At 32.1% G+C, this 18666-nt stretch overlaps 1 protein-coding gene and 1 pseudogene across 1 annotated transcript; both read right to left on the bottom strand.

Annotated features, from left to right (window-relative positions):
- Positions 1–214: 214 nt before the first annotated feature.
- LOC133865658 (uncharacterized) lies at positions 215–2358 on the bottom strand (annotated as a pseudogene).
- Positions 2359–5808: 3450 nt separating this feature from the next.
- Positions 5809–13706, bottom strand: LOC133865656 (uncharacterized). The gene is made up of 15 exons (XM_062302079.1): positions 13687–13706; positions 13280–13514; positions 13119–13193; positions 12700–12815; positions 12476–12547; positions 12289–12376; positions 11931–12184; positions 11071–11300; positions 10735–10934; positions 9381–9749; positions 9193–9294; positions 8798–9095; positions 8343–8491; positions 7940–8224; positions 5809–6108 (listed from the first exon to the last, which is right to left on the bottom strand). The coding sequence occupies exons 1-15, from the start codon at positions 13704–13706 to the stop codon at positions 5938–5940; spliced, it is 2664 nt and encodes an 887-aa protein (XP_062158063.1). The 3' UTR covers positions 5809–5937.
- Between the last annotated feature and the right edge of the window lie 4960 nt (positions 13707–18666).

Raw genomic sequence — 18666 nt, 5'->3', positions numbered from 1 at the left:
TGTAATTATTAACAATTCGGACAGTAAATGTGAGAGAATTCTTACAGGATTTACCCGTCCAAACAATTGGGCGGGCTGTCGAGACATGTTTAGACCCCATATGGAAGTTTTTTCTCACATTTATTGTTCGAATTGCTAGTAATTTAGACAGCGAAATTACTAAAACTCTTTATAAAAAAAGAAAAGAAAAAAAAAGAATCAATTATAATGTTAGTCAATGTATAGGCCTAACTGCGTGGTTGTTGGCAAGATCCTCATAGCAGAGAACTATGTGGTGGGTGGTCTTAAAGTATTCTATAGCCTTGGCAGTTATCTCCTCTACTTGTTTCAGTTCAGGTATCAGTAATTTTGCATTAATTGTTGGTTTGTATTTTGCTAGTATCTGAGCCTGCAATCCTCAAACTATGAGATTACTATTTCAAACTTGGATCTGGAATCCAACAAATGTGAGATGGTCCCTATAGGATTCACATATTTGAGTAAAAGGACGGGTTGCCCGAAACTTGTTAAGACAAGTGGTCTCCCTAGGAGCTCTCTTATACTTGATGCCCAAATTACTACTAATTTGGACAACAAAATTGCAGGAGATCTTTATCCTTCAAATGCACATGCAGAGATCCACTAGGGAATGCACATGAGACTTGTGGGTTCCATTTAATAGCTTAGCATTTCTGTCGAAGGATTTTGAAAGCACATAGATCATCCGTCAAAGCAAATTCTTTCTAAAGAGAAATATATATGGAAGAAACGCTTCGCTTCTTGAAGTACTCCACTATCTCTTTTTGATGCTCGATCAAACTCGACCAAGTAATTAGGATCTTATTCTCTTAAGTAAATTAAAAACAAAGAAAAACAAAACGAAAAATGTGAACAATAGCCTTTTGTATATGTTGAATTATGGAGACTAGTCGAAATTAGGACATTTGTTATGATAGCATGCATGTTAAAGGTAGGAAATAATGAATATAATTGTTTAATTAATACTCTAACATTTGAATGTGGGGTTTATGTTCAAACTCAGGACTTCGGTTTTGAAATCACCACTTATTTCAAAATTTTAAGTTGATAGGAAATAATTTATTTAATCATTTTAATTAATACTATAATAATCCCCTCACGTGAGGCTCAACATTTAATTAATTAATTGAAATATGAGGTGAATTACAGAGACATAGTTCAAATAAATCATCACTTATCCTAAAAAACTTAAGATAATAAATGAACAAAGTATAATATTCTTTGAAGGATATGTGATACCCTTAACATTAATGGAGAGAACAAGTGCAAGCATTCTTAGAAAAGAACTACACTAAGAAATTACAACATTAATATTAAAGCTATACGAAAAAACTCTTGTAATAGCCTTTTTAGTCCTTTTTTTCTTTTAAAAAAAAAATTATATAATTCTTTTTATTTTTAGAAAATCACGCCAGTTTAATAAACTGAGTTTGAAAAAATTTTCTTCAATTCAGTTTCGAGGAAAACTTTGTTACATGTACAATTAAATTCCGAAAGTCGTGTTTACTAATGACATGAAAAAATATTTTAAGTTAAAAAAAAGAATATGCTACTAACCTGATTAAGCACCCATTTGAACCCAACAGCAGCGGAGCACTCATTCTTGGAAGCACTGCTGAACCAGTCAAGATAATAAACTTAATTTATTCATTGTCCTCACAATGGAAGAAATATTAATCCTCCTATCCCTAACTGAAAAAAAATTCTCCATTCGAGCTTACATTGATCATGTGACGGTTTAATAACGTCTCAAACGACCATTGACAAGATCCCAGATCTCTGCATTGATCGACAAGAGGGCAAATTAAAGAACTGGACCGGATTGCATGCACATTCCTCTCTGCAAGGAAATGTACGTATTAGACGAATATGTTTGACGGATTCTGATAGTGTGCAATGAGAGTCATTGCTTATTGCACGTAGACCGCTCATGTGAGCAGGCAGCCGAATCTTACCCACCTGCTCGGACTATCTCAATACCTGTCAGAATGGGGTAACGCCCGAGCGCCCTCTCAAATGATCTGCCCATTGCCCATTGCAACCGAATTGAAAAGACACAATTGATCGAGCAAAGGTAATGAGTTTCTAGGTACCTGCGCGCTAAACGTTTGGGGTGTTGGATATAATGCACGTAGGGAACTTCCAATTGTTGATTAGTGCCCGCATGCAGACACGGTTTGTCCATCAATTTTATGTTTGGCGATTTGGCTTTTGTGTGCAGGGTGCTTATTTGCTTTAAACAGATTGAGCAAATTAAATGTAGACTCCACAAACCATAACAAAAAGAAGAACCAGCATCCTCAAGATCAATGGAGATTTCTTTGGAGGCTTTATGACCAGTGTATCCTGAGATTTATAGGTTACCCCAGACTTGGATTACAATGAAAGAACCAGATACGAATATCGTACGATATAAAAGTTGCAGGAATTACAGAAACATTCCTAATGGCGATAGGCGCTTACAGTGGCTTCCATCTAAAAATTGCCAGAAAAAAATAGAAGAAAAGTACTATAACGATCGAGTACTTCGAAAGGATTGTGGGTTTCATTTGTTTAGATGTATTGAGAAAAATGAGGCAAAAGAAATGGTCAGAGTATGGGCTTATTATAGTTCACGTGGGTCTTACATATATATCCAATTGATTTGAAAAAAAGATAAACGAGAGATGAAGAAATAGCATGTCTCATAGTTGAATCCATCTGGCTTCAGCCTTCAGTGCCACATCTGCTGTAGAAAAATAAAGGCTTTTTAACTCAACTGTTAAATGGAATACGAAAAATAATAGCTAGTCTCTAAACAATACTTAGAGGGGGGTTGCATGGGTGTATGTCAAAATAATGCGGAATTAAAAATTGAATCAACCACAAATAAATAATCACCAAAATATAAAAAAAAAGAAAGCAATTGGCACAAATATTTGATAACGAATTGAAAATTCTTTGAACTCAAAAGAAAAAAAACCACTTCGGAGTAATCAACTCAGAAATCAATCCATTACAGAAGAATAAAGGTTACAAAAAGTTTACACTTACAAAACCTTTGAAGTTGACAATACTCTCTTGCATAAGACAAGTGACCCACTTGACTTCTTGCATAAGACAAATGATCCACTTGCCTTCTACCGCAGTAGCCACCAAAACCTCTGAAAAACTCTTTTATTAATTTGATCTCATTTACTGGAACTCTGATAGGTTTCAGTTGTTCAAAATTGAATGTTAAACAATAATCAAATTAAACCAAAACACTCTATGTCTAAATCCCTATCTTAGCAAACTGAATTCTAGAGTATAATCTTTAATAAATTCGTGCCTACAAGTCTCATTAAATAGATTTCAAGAAAACCTAGTTCTTTCGCCTAGATTTTCAGGCTTATATTGAGGGACGATTTTTGCATAGTAAACGTCTGAATTAGGAAAATTCATAAGTATTTGTTGAATTTTTAGTTATCTTTCCAATGTCACTAATTTTACCTCAATTTGATACTTGACCCGAGAGTTATGGTTAAAACACCGAGATGTGCTCAATTTGAAATTGACAAATTAGCTTTTAGATTTTGGGGAGACCAAATTGAAAAAAAAAAATTTGAGGAGGCCAAAATTTTAAAAAAAAAAAAAAAAAATAGAGGTAAAACTTAATTTTATTAATTTTTTTTTTTTTAAGATTTTTTTTTTTGGGGAAAAAGCTTGGGGCTTGGGGGGGCCATGGACCCCCCAAGCCTTCACCTAGCCACGGCCATGGACAAATATGACTTTCACTCCGATTAATGAAATTCTAATTCGCTCATTCCCTTGATTAATTAGAATTAATCACATCATACAAGTCTTATATTTCTTAATTGATTAAGTTTAACCATATCTTATAGGTCTTTCAATTTGAGCTGGATTCAGCCCACTCGATCAATTTGAGTCTATCATCATAAATTGGATAAACTTCTTGTCCTACTTAACCATTAGACTAAAACTTACAACTAAATGTGTTTTGATATTAAATTTGCCAACATTAAAAACGTAACAAAATATTCCCCCAAGCTACCTAGCTCTTGCACTTAGCCTATTTCGTTATGATTTTTTGTCAATGTAAATGAAAAATACATCACGCGACCTACACATGATGTAAAATGTCTATTATAACCCTTAATTATCAAATATGTGAAAATATAATTATTGTCAGAATATTTTTCATGTTAAGCCTTGATTTAGTTTGGAAAAAAAAAAGCACTTTAGCTCTCCAAACTATTACAACTTTTACACTTATGCCATTAAACTTTAAAAAGTGACTTGACTCACTGTAATTAATTACTACCACCCTGTTTACTAATAAGCCACTCGATCCGTTAAGAATTGGTGTTAAAATGAATAGAAAATTAAAACTTAGTGTAGTTTGCTGTGTTTGGTTATAAAGATTTTAGTTCATCAAAAAAAATAATTAAAACTTAAAATAAGGAAAAAAAAAACCACAAAAAATAAAGACAAAAAAGAAGAAGAGGGAAAATACTATATTAAATTTTGCAAACTAGGATTTCGAACTCCTAGAGATACAATGAACGTACCTCCCCGTATTTTTCATATATAATTTATGATTTCGGTGGTGGCTGCCCTGCATGCATGTATTATTCATGAGTCGTTTTTGTAAATAATGGCTGTGAAAATAAATATCAATAAAACCTACAAAAACTACTGTTTCCGTCTCTTGTAGTTTTGCGGCCTAATTTAGCACTAATTAATAATTAGTGAGAAAGGTAGAGAGGAGAATAAAACATATATAAATGCACTGAATTTTATTGGAACTCGATCACATGTTTATTGAGGAGTGCAGAGATGAGAATAAACCTCAAACCAGTTCGGTCAATAAAAAGTATGGCTCACGTACGCCACGTGTCAAAATTTTATTGGGCTTCAGCTTATATATATATATATATATAGACAGAGAAAAATATTAAGAGTACCAAATCTTTTATTAAAAATGAATATATATATATATATATATATATATATATATATATATATATATATATATAAACTACATATAAGACAAAGAAGGAGAAGAACTAAGAAAGAAAATGAGTCATACAAACTACATATAGTCTGAATTCGATCTGGTGGGCGCATATATACCATATCCGCTATCCTACAACGGAATATGAGTAGGCCACCTCTACTTACCCATATAAATAAAATTAGTTTTGTCTTATAATAAAAAGTCGTTTTAGAATTTAATCCCAAAATGACGTCATTTGATAGTTTGAAATGTTACTAAATACTAAATTGACATTGTGTATCTACTATCCAGCTATGAACATTATTTCAACGCAATTGGAGGCAATCCGTTTGTGTTTTTTTTTTTTTTTTTTTTTTTTTTTTTTTTTTTATTTCAATTTACTTTTATTGCTCAATGTTAACAATTCAATTTGTATTTTAATATTATAATTTACAAGTGCATTTAATTCGTTTCAATTTTACAAGTGTATTTAGTTCAAAAATTGGAAGCCCATCTAAAAAGCTTATAAAAAAAAAAAAGGCCCATATAAAGTAAGTCGATAGTTAAAAAAAAAAAAAAAAAAAAAAAAAAAAAAACCCAAAATGCAAATAGGATGTCACATGCATGCGGTTAGTACAGAAAAACTATATGCATGCCCGTGTGCAGTTATGAACGGATTTTGCAACTAAAATTGCCCTCAGCAGATTGCGAATACGGAATCTGTCCATATAATGCATTTTACACCTCTACTTTTGTCTAATTCTTAATGTTGCTGACACGTCATATCCAATCAGATAGAGACATGCGTCCAATTTAATTAAAAAATATAAGAAGAAAAAGAAAAAGAAAAAGTTATAAATATAAATATAAAAAATAAAAATAAAAAAGAAATTAGCTTTGGTCTTCTGCTGTGCTGGCGCTGCCTGCTATCGGGCCTATCTTTAATCTTTTTTTCTAATAACGAATTGGTCAATAATCCTGACAGTGTCTAAAGGGTCCTGATACGGAGCGGCTGCCCTCCATTTGCTCGGAAACTTTCTCTCGTGGCTCAACTTGTTCTCTTCTGGTTGCTCTTTCTCACATTCAGGATCCAGCGTCCACTCCTCTGGGATCTACGCATCAACAAGGGGCAGCAATTACACACATTGAAATTTTAGTTCAACAGTCTCGATCAGTTCAGAAATGCTAAAACAGTGGCTTCATTTAATTCCAACGGTTAGTAGGAACAGTAAAAGTGTTCTTCATCTTAATTTTTGATACGACTTACAAATTCAGTAGAAATTTAACATGGGTTTAGGTCCATTTGGATTAGCCCAAATTAACTCGTTTAATAAACAGGTCAATCCCCACATCAACTTACTTAAACGGCCCATATGTAGGTGATCCACGTAACCCGTATTAAACTATAGGGAGAAGTACATATAATCCCCTCAAACTACCACATAATTGTCAATGTACCCCCCAAACTACCAATTGTGTCAATCTCTCCTCTTAAACTACAAGAAAATGTCAATGTCCCCCTAATGACAAAAATGCCCTTCATAAAATTATTAAAATAAAATAAAAACTAAAAAAAATTATTAAAAAAAATATAAAATAACAAAAATTTATTCCAAAAAAAAATTAAAAATTAAAACTGTTTTTTCTTTTTCTTTTTCTTTTTTTTTTTTTTAAAAAAATTGTCAATTTTTTTTTATTCTTTTAAAAAAAATGTTCTTTTTCGTTTTTTTAATTTAATAAAAACAGGTTTTTTTTTTTTTTTTTTTTTCATTTGTTTTATTTTTAAAAAATAAATAAATAAATTTCAGTTATTTTTTGTTTTTTCGTTTTTTTTTCTTTAAAAAAAATTGTTTTTTTTTTTAATTTAATAAAAACTGTTTTTTTTTTCATTTGTTTTATTTTTTAAAAAATAAATAAATTTCAGTTTTTTTTTTGTTTTTACGTTTTTTTTTTCTTTAAAAAAAAATTGTTCTTTTTCGTTTTTTAATTTAATAAAAACTGGTTTTTCTTTTTTCTTTTTTTTTTTTTAAAAAATAAAAAATAAATTTCAGTTATTTTTTGTTTGCTTTTTTTTAAGTTTTTTAGTTTTAGTTTTAATTTTTTGAATTTATGAAGACATTTTTGTCTTATTAAAAAAAAATTAGGGTCATTTTTGTCTTTTTGTTAGTCTTAGGGGGGATATTGGCATTTTTTGGTAGTTTTGGGAGGGACATTGACACAATTGGTAGTTTATGGGGTACATTGACAATTGAGTGATAGTTTGAGGGGGTTATGTGTACTTTTTCCTAAACTATATAGTTTAATTTTCTCATCCCACTCACCTGCCAGTGTTTTTTTTGAGTATTGAATTTTTGAAATTAGAATTGAATTCTTATTCTGTTTGCAAATTTTGAGATTTGACTTTTTAAACAAAGTTGAATAAAATATAATTTGTTTAGAAAAAGTTAAATAAAATATAATTTATTTTTAAAAAAGTTGAATAAAAATATGATTTATTTTTAAAAAAAGTAGAATCAGAATCATATTCTGTTTCCAAAATTCTGTTGCAAACAGATAAGGGTTTGTAAATTTTGGTTTTGATTTTTCTGTTTGGTTGATGAGAAACAAGAAGGAAAATATGAGTTTTAATTTTTTTTTTTTTTTAAAAAAAAAAAACTATATTAGCGTTGTTTTAACCAAAAACAACATTAAAAAAAAAAAAAAAAAAAAAACGGAAAACAATGACTACAAACGACGTTAAATATTTTTCTTGACTGCATTATATTGGCATACGACGTGAACTCAGCTATGTCAATTGGTTGACGTCGTTTATTCTACTGTTCATATCTTTTTCAAATGACGCGAAGAACACCGGACGCGCCAACAAATTGTGAGCCTTACTCAACCCTAGCTATCTCAAACAGGAAATTAAGTTGAAGTGGAAATTAAGTCTAAATTTATTACCTTATCAACGGCAAGGGTGAAAACTTCAAGATCACCATTGTGTTTGATATGAAATCGCGTAAATGCCTTGTAATCAGCAATTCTAAGAGAGGAGAAGGCCTCGTCATAGTGCAAGTTAAACCAATTGATGCAGACGTACAAGTAGCTCCCAAACACAAAGGAAACAAATGGGGTCGATAAGAACCAAAAATAGAAGAAGACACAAGCATAATATATGATGGCACCCCATCGAGAGATAGACTCCATCCCATTCTTGCAAATGTTGCTCCTCGTCACAGCCATGAGCTGAAAGTGAATTTCATATCAATGCATGCATGTTCCTCAGTAAATAATAATAATAATAAGAAGAAGAAGAAGAAGAAGAAGAGGAGGAGGAGGAGAAGAAAGAAGCATATATTCTTACCTCTGGCACATCAAATGCAGACAAGAGATACTTGATACATCCTGGATAAAGCCCAAATGTCCATTCTTCTACTCGAGCTCGAGTGCCATTTGAAACTGGAAAGTATCTGCTTTCTACTGATTGGTACCGCCGGTATAACGAGTGATAGCCTGATTGAATAAAAAAAAATCTATGTTGATTTTTCTGGAATAAAATATTAGAAAATGATACAGTTCCAACTACAACGATTGATTATCAACGCTGCTAATAATGAACTAAAATGAGAGTAAACTGTGGAAGTCATAGTTTAAAATAAATATCACGTCAAAATCATAATTTATTTCAAAAATTTAAATTGATAAAAATAATAAATTTATTCATTTAATTTATATTTTAACGCCAGCTTCCAAACCATAGCAAGCAAGAAAATATTGTGATTTTGAATGTAAAGATGGGATGGAATTAGGAAAACCCACCTGAAGTTGCCAATAATTCATCGCGGACAAAAGCCTCGACACCAAGTTCCAACACCAGCATAAGAATTAGAGCTGCGGTCAGGTGCGCAAAAACATGGAGAATTCCGATCACTATCCGTGTCCTCCATGAAACTTTGGAGGGAACAAATGCAATAGCCATAGTAAGCAGTAGCAGAGCACCTCCCAGAGACACATAAGAGTGCTCCAGCATGTATATAAAAGCATTCCACACTGTCCCACAGAAACTCCTCCAGAAATCCGAATTTGAATCTACTTGGAAGATGTGGCCGAGCTCACACTAGCGAAAAATATGGGAAAGATAATCAACTGATCAATAGGCCCGGCCGTTTAAGTTGTTTCAATTCAAGAGAGAAAGAGAAGAGCAATTAATTCACCTGTGGGAACATAGAAAATACCAATATGAAGTATATAATGCCACCAACATTATCAAACTGCCAATTCTCCTTTCGGAAGTTCCAAATATTTCTTAACGCAAGCTGCAGTAAATCATGAAACAAAATGTTATAACCAAATTAAAAGCAAAAGAAAATATGGGAGAGTGGAAAAGGGGAAGGAAAATTACCCTGCTTGAAGTTTGGAAAGAAGGGTATTCGACTTTGCAATCATATGAAACTCCATGAGATTTACTAAAATTACGAAAGACATGGGTGGGATGGACATACGCTCCGCCACAACCATTGACAAGTAGATGTTGTGCATAAACCCGAGGCTTTCTGTCAGGCAGATCAGAAGAAACAGAAGCATCCGATTGACCAGCAATTGAGTGGCGCATATAGTGATGAATGTCCCCGGCAATTCGAAGCTTGCACCTTTCTTTCAAAATGTTACATATCAGGTCTGACACATTATTTTTAGAATCACCATTTTCATACCAATTAAGAAGCCAATCCGGTTGGTGCGTAATAACGATCACACAGTCTTTCTTTCCAACCTGCTCAAATCAACTAGCTAGTTAAAATCATTCAACAAAAAGAATTATGAATTAAATGGCCACAAAAAAAATGTATTGCACCCGGTGTAATTCCTTTGGCCGGGTTCAAATCTATGTTTGTTTAATGGGTTTTGGGGAGTGTTTGTCCACATTTAAAAAATAAATAAAGAAGTTTTCTATATAGTACAACTGCTTATTTTGACAAATTCAAACAAATGTAGAGCCTTACTAGTAAAAGAAATTAAAAAAAGAAATTAGAAAAAGAGATCGAGTGGCCATGTGACCACACCCTCAGGAGATCGAGGGGTGGTAGCTAGAGTGGCTACCCCGACCAACACCGAGGTGGTTCTCCAGATACCCTATTATTATTTTTTTGTAAAATTTTAAACAATAAGTCAGCTCTTACCTATCTCTATAAAAGTTAAGCGCATCTCTCTCTCTCTCTCTCTCTCCCTCTCTATCTCTCTCTTTTTATTTTTTTTTTAAAAAATCACTCAATAAGAAAAGAATACAAATTTAAAAATGTTTTGTATTTTGAATTTTTTGTTAATATATTTGTTTTGAGAATAGAAAACATAAAAACAAAGACAAAGACATTGGCAAAATGAAATTTATACTTTTAGTGATATGATTTTCTTAAATAAAAAAAAATATAGTATAGAAAAAAAAATTAATTTTATCAACTAATTTTTTAAATTAAATATGGTAACATGTTTAAATATATATTGATTTCTGGTTGAATTTGTAATCTAAAAACAGAATTCAGAAAAGAAGAAGCAAAACGGGCCAAAAGTACTGCCTAAGACTGATTGGGCCTAATCATATGATCATCTTCAATAATTAATTTTTTTATTTTTATTTTTTTGCGCTATCATCAACTCGTGCATAGACAAATGCATCTCCACAACCAATATTATCCACTCATATATAATATATTCTCACCAAGGTATATCGAAAAAATGAAAAAGAAAAGTAAGAAAAATACCCTTTTTCTTGCTAGTTTTGAGAAGAATTCAAATTGGTAGACATCGATATCACCAAGGAGTGCAAGATCAAGACCAAATACCCACCATCGTTTAGGAAGTTTCAAAGCGAAATAACTCTTTTTCTGAGGCATAAACCACCCGCCCAACCAGCTCCTATAACATATATTCCTCATAAAGGTATGAAGCCCATCAAACCAATCTGTCACGCAAAAAATATATAGATCTATATTATTGCACAAAATGACATTCTAAACGACAACCAACTTTGAGGGCTTTGAAATGATCGGATAAAGACACAAAAACAGAGACATTTCAAATTAAGATTTCAATCCAACCGTGGTTTCCAGGAATGATAAAACATCTAGGGCCATCATATGGCATCGCTTGTTCTTGGTATTTCGTTTTGTTGCATTTTTTTTTACGCATGAACTCTGACACCCTATGAGGCACCTCAGGCTTGCTAGCAGCCATATGGTCTTCCTTATACCACGGTGGTGGCTGAAGAGCATACTCGAAAGGAAGAAAGAGGCGTCTTTCATATGTGATTTGTGACGGATTAGGATACCTATAATTCAACATCAATATATATCCATTAATTAAACAAACAAAAGATGTTAAAAAAATATATAAAATAATTACTAATGCTATACAGAATATTAAAGAAGCAAGATTTTATTGCATATTTTTGAAAGACATCATAAAATCTTTTAGGAAAAAATACACGTATGAGACTAACACTCAATTTACAATGTACTTCACCCTCAAATTACTACCGATTGCAATAATGTACCCATTTTGTCCTGTTAAAAGGCAAACATTCTTTCATTTATTTTTATTTTTTTAAGACAGACAAAAATATCTCTTAAAATTCGGAAAAAAAAACCGTGGGGCTGTCACCACTTTTTTTTCATTCATTTGGAACACATTGAGAAATTTTGGTAGTTTAGAGAGAACATTGAGGTAATTCATAGTTTGGTGGAATATTGTAAATTAGGTGTTAGTTTGAGAGAGGTATGTTTTGTTTAATTTTTCCAATTAATCTTATATTAGAATTGTCAATTTAGACGATATCCCATCCAACGAGGAATATTAAATCTCCAAGTAATTGGAAGCAGTTAAATATAGGGATTTTCATAAAAAAAAAAACAAAAAAAAAAAAATAAAAAAAAAAAAAACATAAGGATTGTCAACTTACGCAATATCGCCTCCAATGAGTAGTAACTTTCCACGTCGTAAGTCAAGCTCTGAATTAGTGCAACGAATGGAAGGCTGAGCGAGTAGGCGTGCGACAGTATAGGTTGAGTTCCCACCATCACCAGTATCAGCCATGAAATCAAACCATAGTTCTTCCTCTTTACTAAAAGGATCATAAACAGAATTTCCTTGTTGAACTCCATCTTGAGCCTTCTTTTTATCTGTTGGCACACCTTGAACCTGATTCATTGCTGCCTGAAGATGGACACAATAACCTAATGGTATCATGAATATGTATAATAGGCGCAAGTATATATATATATATATGTAGGACTATATATATATATATATATATATACCTGCAATATACGCATGTCAAAGCGACCTAGGAAGACATTTACTGATACCAGGAGGTCAAAAACAGTCTTGTATAGGTCAGCTGATGTTCTGCAACACATAGCCATCAACAGAGAGCATAAACCCTAAAAATCTTCTCCCAAAAAAGAAAGAAAGAAAGAAAAAATGGAAACATATATCTGTACGTACCCTGAGTACCAGGGAACCATATCTAAAAAGTCAGGCTTCATTTGCTTATTCTTCGTAGATTCTTCCCCTGACCTGGCCAAAAGAGCATAAGAGAACTCGATCTCAGTCCAGCTCATAATATTCCAAGCAAGAGATCTTTAAATCCTAATAATTTATGTTTCAAAAATAAAAGTATAAAAATCATGCACATCATAAAGTCAAGCTACAAAATATATAATACTCACGTTGATAACCTCTTGGCTACATAATTGACCATGTAAATGCCTATAACAACTGACCATAACAAGAAGGCATGAAAGACTTCATCCGGTGAACCCGCAGGCAGCCAACTGATTGTTAACTGAGAACAAAAAAAAGAAAAGAAAAGAAAGGAATTATACGTATATATGATAAAAGTATGGATAAAAATAGCCGCTAGTATCCAAACTATTTATATAGGAAAAAATTCCCCGTCGAAATTATATTTGCTAATTAATTAAGGGCAAAATCATTCAGAACTTCATAGAGGTGAGATCGACAGAATATTCGATAAATGTAAGAATTAGGGCCATGTGGCAGCTAAATTTTCGTATGTACCACAAACGTACATAATTTTGTTATTTTTGTACGTGTTCAAAGGATTCTTCAATGGTTGTAGACGTACCTGCTTAAAGCTTCTTTTTGCAAGTGGTCTCTCTCTACAGTGACGCAGAAAAACGCAGCTGGCTACACTCACACCCTTCAAAGTATGAAAAAGTATTCAGAGTTTACATATTATAAAGGGAAAAGATCTACAACATGATATATATATATTGAGATACCAACAGCCTCTCCAGGACTTACGGCAGAAAGTTTAAGAATGGTCCATATACGCTTGAGAACGGTCCATTTGTCTGGCCACTTTTGAATCTCGCTTGAAAAAATGTAGCGAAGGCCTTCAAAAATGGAGTGGAAGACAAGAAGAAACAGAACAGAAGCGGCAAAAGTTGTCAACAAAAAAGACGGATTCATTCTCATAGGAAGATGATATGCAGTTGCTGCTGAAAGCCACGATGCATACCTGAAAAAGAACTCCCAAAAATTACTCATACCATAGTGTTCAACTAGCTATCGTAAGATTGAAAGTAAGACTTACCACTTATTAATTTGTATATAGCTTGTCTTCCCTGTCAATGGCTGGGAAAAGAATCGGACCCAAGGCTGTAAAAAAAAAAAGAAGAATGCCAACAAACAGGCATGCATAGACCGCCATATGACGCTGTTGTCGTCGTTAAGAGTACACCGAATGTCGAACAAGGTAATAAAGACGAAACTCAGGAGTGGAACGAGTGCCGCATTGCGTGATTTGGTCAGAATCCTGAACCACACACGAATTGTTCTAATCCTCTCGGTCGTGGCGGTTCTCAATGCATTTTGGAAACCGCTAGTCCTAATTACCGCCTCCTCCATTTTGAGGGCTTCACGTATATTCTTGTTAGTGTTATGTTTGACTTGATTTTAACAAGTTATTGGTGGGCCCTCTTTTGTTTATATGGTGTAGAAGAAGCAACATGCCACGTTGCTTTTCTTGATCATGAAGTAAAACTTGTTACTTCTTAGAGAAGGATTGACGCGCGTCACTTGCTGGAGCTTGACTTGCTCTTGGCTTGTGGGAAAAAGTAAACTTTCACTTAAAAAAAGTGACGACAGTTATGGTCAGCTTGGCGTTGAATCCGAATATTATTTAAATTTACTACAACTAGTCCACTTGCATACAAGTCATCGAGTTTTGGTAAGAAATTAATGACATGATCCATGCGAAATGATTTTTGTTTTTTTATATTAAAATTTGTTTCTTTCACACCCCACTCCTCTCGCGCAGTCAATGATCAGATGCCCATGATAGAATATTCGTTCATGCAGTTTGATAGTTCTTTTTAAAGGATATAATGTATTTTGTTCGGAAAAAAAGTTTTGATAAAATATAAAAATAAAAATAATTTTTAGTGTTTAGTATTTTGAAATATTTGTTAATAATTATTTTTATTATTTTTTTTTAAAAAGGAGAAAAAAAATTATTTTATCAAATGAAGTATATTATATTATTCCAACTCCTTTCAACAACGAAATAAAAGAATGAAAAATGTTTCTTACACAATAATAATCATACACAATAATTATACGACTTACATGGAATTGAACTCATGTGAGTGAGACCTACCACATGGGTCGCACCCATGTGAGTAGAATTGTGTATGGCAAAGCTAAAAAACGAAAAAAAAGAAGAAGAGAAGAAGATAACTACTAGAAGCCAAATAGTGTCAAGCTAGGTTTGAGATTCTGAATGCACGCGGAACTCCTCTCCTAAAGCCTTTAATATGAGTTATGCTACATATTACATTTGTGTTATTTTTTTGAAGTTGATGTGATTGTGAAAATTACCATTGAATTTATGATAGATTATTAAATTTTGATCCAATAGTATTTTTAAGAGTCATATCAATTTTAGAGAAACAAAAAAAATACAAGGATGATATGTAGTATTACTCCTTTAATACTACTTAATTTTTAATAATTAAGAGTATTCTCAATAGTTTAGGCATATTTTTATGTAAACTGGTTAATCAAAACCCATTTTTTTTTTCTAGTTTAACTAATCATTTTTCAACACCTTATTTCACTAACTTATTTATACTTTTTCTCTATTTTATTAAAATAATCTATTTGAAACTAGAGAAAAAGAGGCAATGTGAAACATTAATTAGAAATCATGGTGAAAGGCAAAGTGAGAAATAGACAAAACCCATCGAGAGAAATATTAAAAAAAACAAAAGAAAGGAAAAAAAAAAGAAGAAAAAAAATAAAAAAAAGGGTATCCTCCATTCGGCTCTAGCTCAAAGAGGCGATGTGAAACGTGAGAAATCACGGTGAAAGGCTAAGTGAGAAAGAGACAAAAACCCATTGAGAGAAATATATATTAAAAAATAAAATAAAATAAAATAGATATCCATTCGGCTACAGCTCAATAACATGTGACATTACACCTAAGCTGAATGCTTTTCGCATTTAGGTTTAGATAATCCGATGGTGTCGTAAAAGTGGCCGGCGATCGAGTGGTCGCAGCACTATAGGCTTGATGAGACAAGTCAACACTAAAGTCCGACGCTTTCTTCTTTTAATATATATATATATATATATATATATATATATATATATATATATATATGAATAATGATAGTTGTACATCACTCCTACAACAAATGTACAACACCCCTTCACATGGGGTGGGCCCCACACACTGTGGAGCCCACCCCATGTGAAGGAGTATTGTACATTTGTTGTAACTTGGTGTATAGGAATCACTTCCCTATATATATATATATATATATATATATATCCAGGCAATTGCCTTTCAATTTTTTCCTTACCGACTAAGCTAGGTACGTACGGATCGAGCTCGCAGCCTCGCAGGTGCCTCTCTTTCCTATCCTTCATCTCACGAATTTCTTTCTTCATTTTTTGAGATTGTGCTCCTTAATTATAATTGGTGTCCGGTTGATTATTTTTTGATTTGCCAATGCTTTTGTACCGTTTCCTGCATGAATTTCTGCTACTGTTATTCTTCCGTTTGATTCCATTTGTCTGTGCCTTTTCAAATGTGGAACATGTATAAAGTTTCTTTTCCGTGTTCCTTGGAATATGCACATAATCATCCACGTCGTTTAATCTGTTCACATTGGGTATTGCACGCGTGAAGTGGCCCGTTTAGACCGCTGCTGCTAAAAAAGAATGCAAATTCAAATGCATACTTTTATAAGTAATAAATTTTTGATTCATGATTAAGAATAGTAGATATTAAGTAAAATTTTATTATTGTAAAAAAATTAAATTGAGTTATTTTTCTATTAAAAAGTAGAGCAATATAATCTCTCCATTAATTGAGAGATGATAAACTAAAATTAACTTAGCTAAACTAAATTAATAAAAGTGAGACTTGAAAATATTGATGGAACATACTAAGGCTTCAGAGTTCCATTTAACAACCTATCAAGTCTTTTTGAGATATATATAGATAATTTTTTTTTCAACTAGATAGAGAATCAATTTTTCTAATCAGAAGATAAAACAATTAATTAAACGCAAAGAAAAATAAAATATAGAATAAACTTGGGTTGATAAAAACTTAATTATAATAACATGTTACGATAAATTAAGTATTCAATATATTTTTGAATCATAACAGATCAAACAAAGTAAGCATTTGCTATAAACAAAAATCATAATGAATCAAAATAAACTTGTTACATGAAATTACTTCCAAATAAAAATCATCTCCAATATTCAATCATTAATTTATAAAGAATAACAAATAAAATAATCTTAAGAATACATTAAAAAAAAAAAAAAATACTAGACTTTTTCCTTAGCTTGAAATTTAGTACGGTACAAATAAAAAGATGTGAAAAAGAAACAACTTGAATATTAAGGACAAATTTCTAGCATGGAGCCTTTGCTCAATTCTCTGCTCCTCTTTTTTTATTCTGCTGCGGCTTGTCGTTACTGTGCGAGAGAGTCTGGCCAAACGAACTGAGAAAAATTCCTCTGCCGTGCTTCCGTGTGCGGGAGAGAACTCAGCTCCCTCCTACTGTTCTCTTATCTGAAGAAAGGAATTATTTTCCACCGCCTTTTTTCTTTCTTTTCCTGCAGTTTGGCGCCTTTCTTTCTTTCTTTTTCATTTGCCTTTTCTCGATCTGTGCTTCACTCCAGCTACGACTTGGCCCGCTTGCATAATTTGCAGCGCCTTTCATTTCTTATTCCTTATTGAAACACATGGGCTTGTTCACGTGAGCTTATCAGTTGTGAGCTGAGTCACGCAGTTTGGTGCAAAAACAAGGAGAGAAGTCTTCTTTCTTGTGGGCCATGCTTTCTTTTGCCTTGCTATTCTTCAATTTCCTTTGCTTTCTTTTGTTCTTTCTTTTCTTCAATTTTATCATTTCTTATTTCATCCGCATACAGCACTACGAATTTGTCCTTCCAACTCCATTTTTATAATTAAATAATACTCTACAATTAAATATAAAATACAAAAATTAGTACAAAGCAAGTTATGATAATGTCTATTCTAATAAAATAAAATGTGGATATTTGAGCTACTATCGACTGCTCTTTTTTCTTTCAGAAGTATATATCACATTGACACTGAAAAACTTTAATAAAACAAGACTTTGAAGGCAACGATAAAGAATCCTGAAAAGGAAAAAGCATGAGCCCATGAAATAAAGGGCCAACTTTTACCTTCTTCTTTTTCTTTTTTTTCTTCTTCTTTTTTAAAATTTCGGCCAACTTTAAGTCTATTACATTTGAACTCTTGGTAATTTGCAACACCGTGTCTGGAACCAAACAAATACAGCCTGTACAGATATACTGGAATTTCACAAATCAGAAAAAAAGAAAAAAAAAAGTGAAAGAGAATGAATTTGCGATTAGAGAATCGTAATATGCCCCAACGTACAATTCTTTCTACAATATTTCTCCTGTTGTAAGCCTTCAACTATTCGTATCAATTCAAATCAATTTTTTCTAAACATATTTCAGATACCCAATTAAACTTTTACATTGATTAAACTTTTATGTTTAGATTTTTCTTCTAAATTAATTGTTTATAAATAAATAAATAAATATATATATATATATATATATATATATATATATATTTTGTTACATATTTTAATTGTATGTATGAAATATATTATTCTAGTTACCTAATAATATTATGGAGAACAATAATAATTCTATTGAACTTCAATCAAATTTTTAAACGAGCTCATATCGAAGTAAATTTAGCAAACCTGTCAAAAAATTCTTGCCTAAGAATATATATATATATTTTTTTCATTACCGTCCTATTGTTTATATGTTTTAAACAATAAATAACTTTTGTTGAATTGTTTATTTATTTGGTTAGTTATATTTTTTAATATTTTGAATTAATTTTTGTTCAACTTTTTTTTATTCATTAAAAAAAAAAAAAATTAACCCCCCTCAATTGGAATTTTGGCTCCGCCACTTGTTTGAACCCCATGATTGGGTCTACAGTTTGGAAGAGCATTTGGAACCTACAAAGTCCCCAATATCACAAAAATGTTTCTATGGCGAGTTAGCAATAACTTGCTACCTTCAAAAGACAACCTCTTTCGACGGAAGGTCGTGCCTGATATGAAGTGTCTTATTTG

The sequence above is a fragment of the Alnus glutinosa genome, chromosome 4 (genome assembly GCF_958979055.1).
Source record: "Alnus glutinosa chromosome 4, dhAlnGlut1.1, whole genome shotgun sequence".
NCBI classification, from domain to species: Eukaryota; Viridiplantae; Streptophyta; class Magnoliopsida; order Fagales; family Betulaceae; genus Alnus; species Alnus glutinosa.
This window is presented reverse-complemented; position numbering and strand designations above follow the sequence as displayed.

Coding starts and splice junctions, on each gene's coding strand:
- LOC133865656 (XM_062302079.1), bottom strand. CDS start 13,706: ATGGCGGTCTATGCATGCCT. Junction 13,194..13,279: donor CCGTAAGTCCTGGAGAGGCT/GTTGGTATCTCA, acceptor CATACTTTGAAG/GGTGTGAGTGTAGCCAGCTG. Junction 12,185..12,288: donor TTGACATGCGTATATTGCAG/GTATATATATAT, acceptor GTCCATCTTCAG/GCAGCAATGAATCAGGTTCA.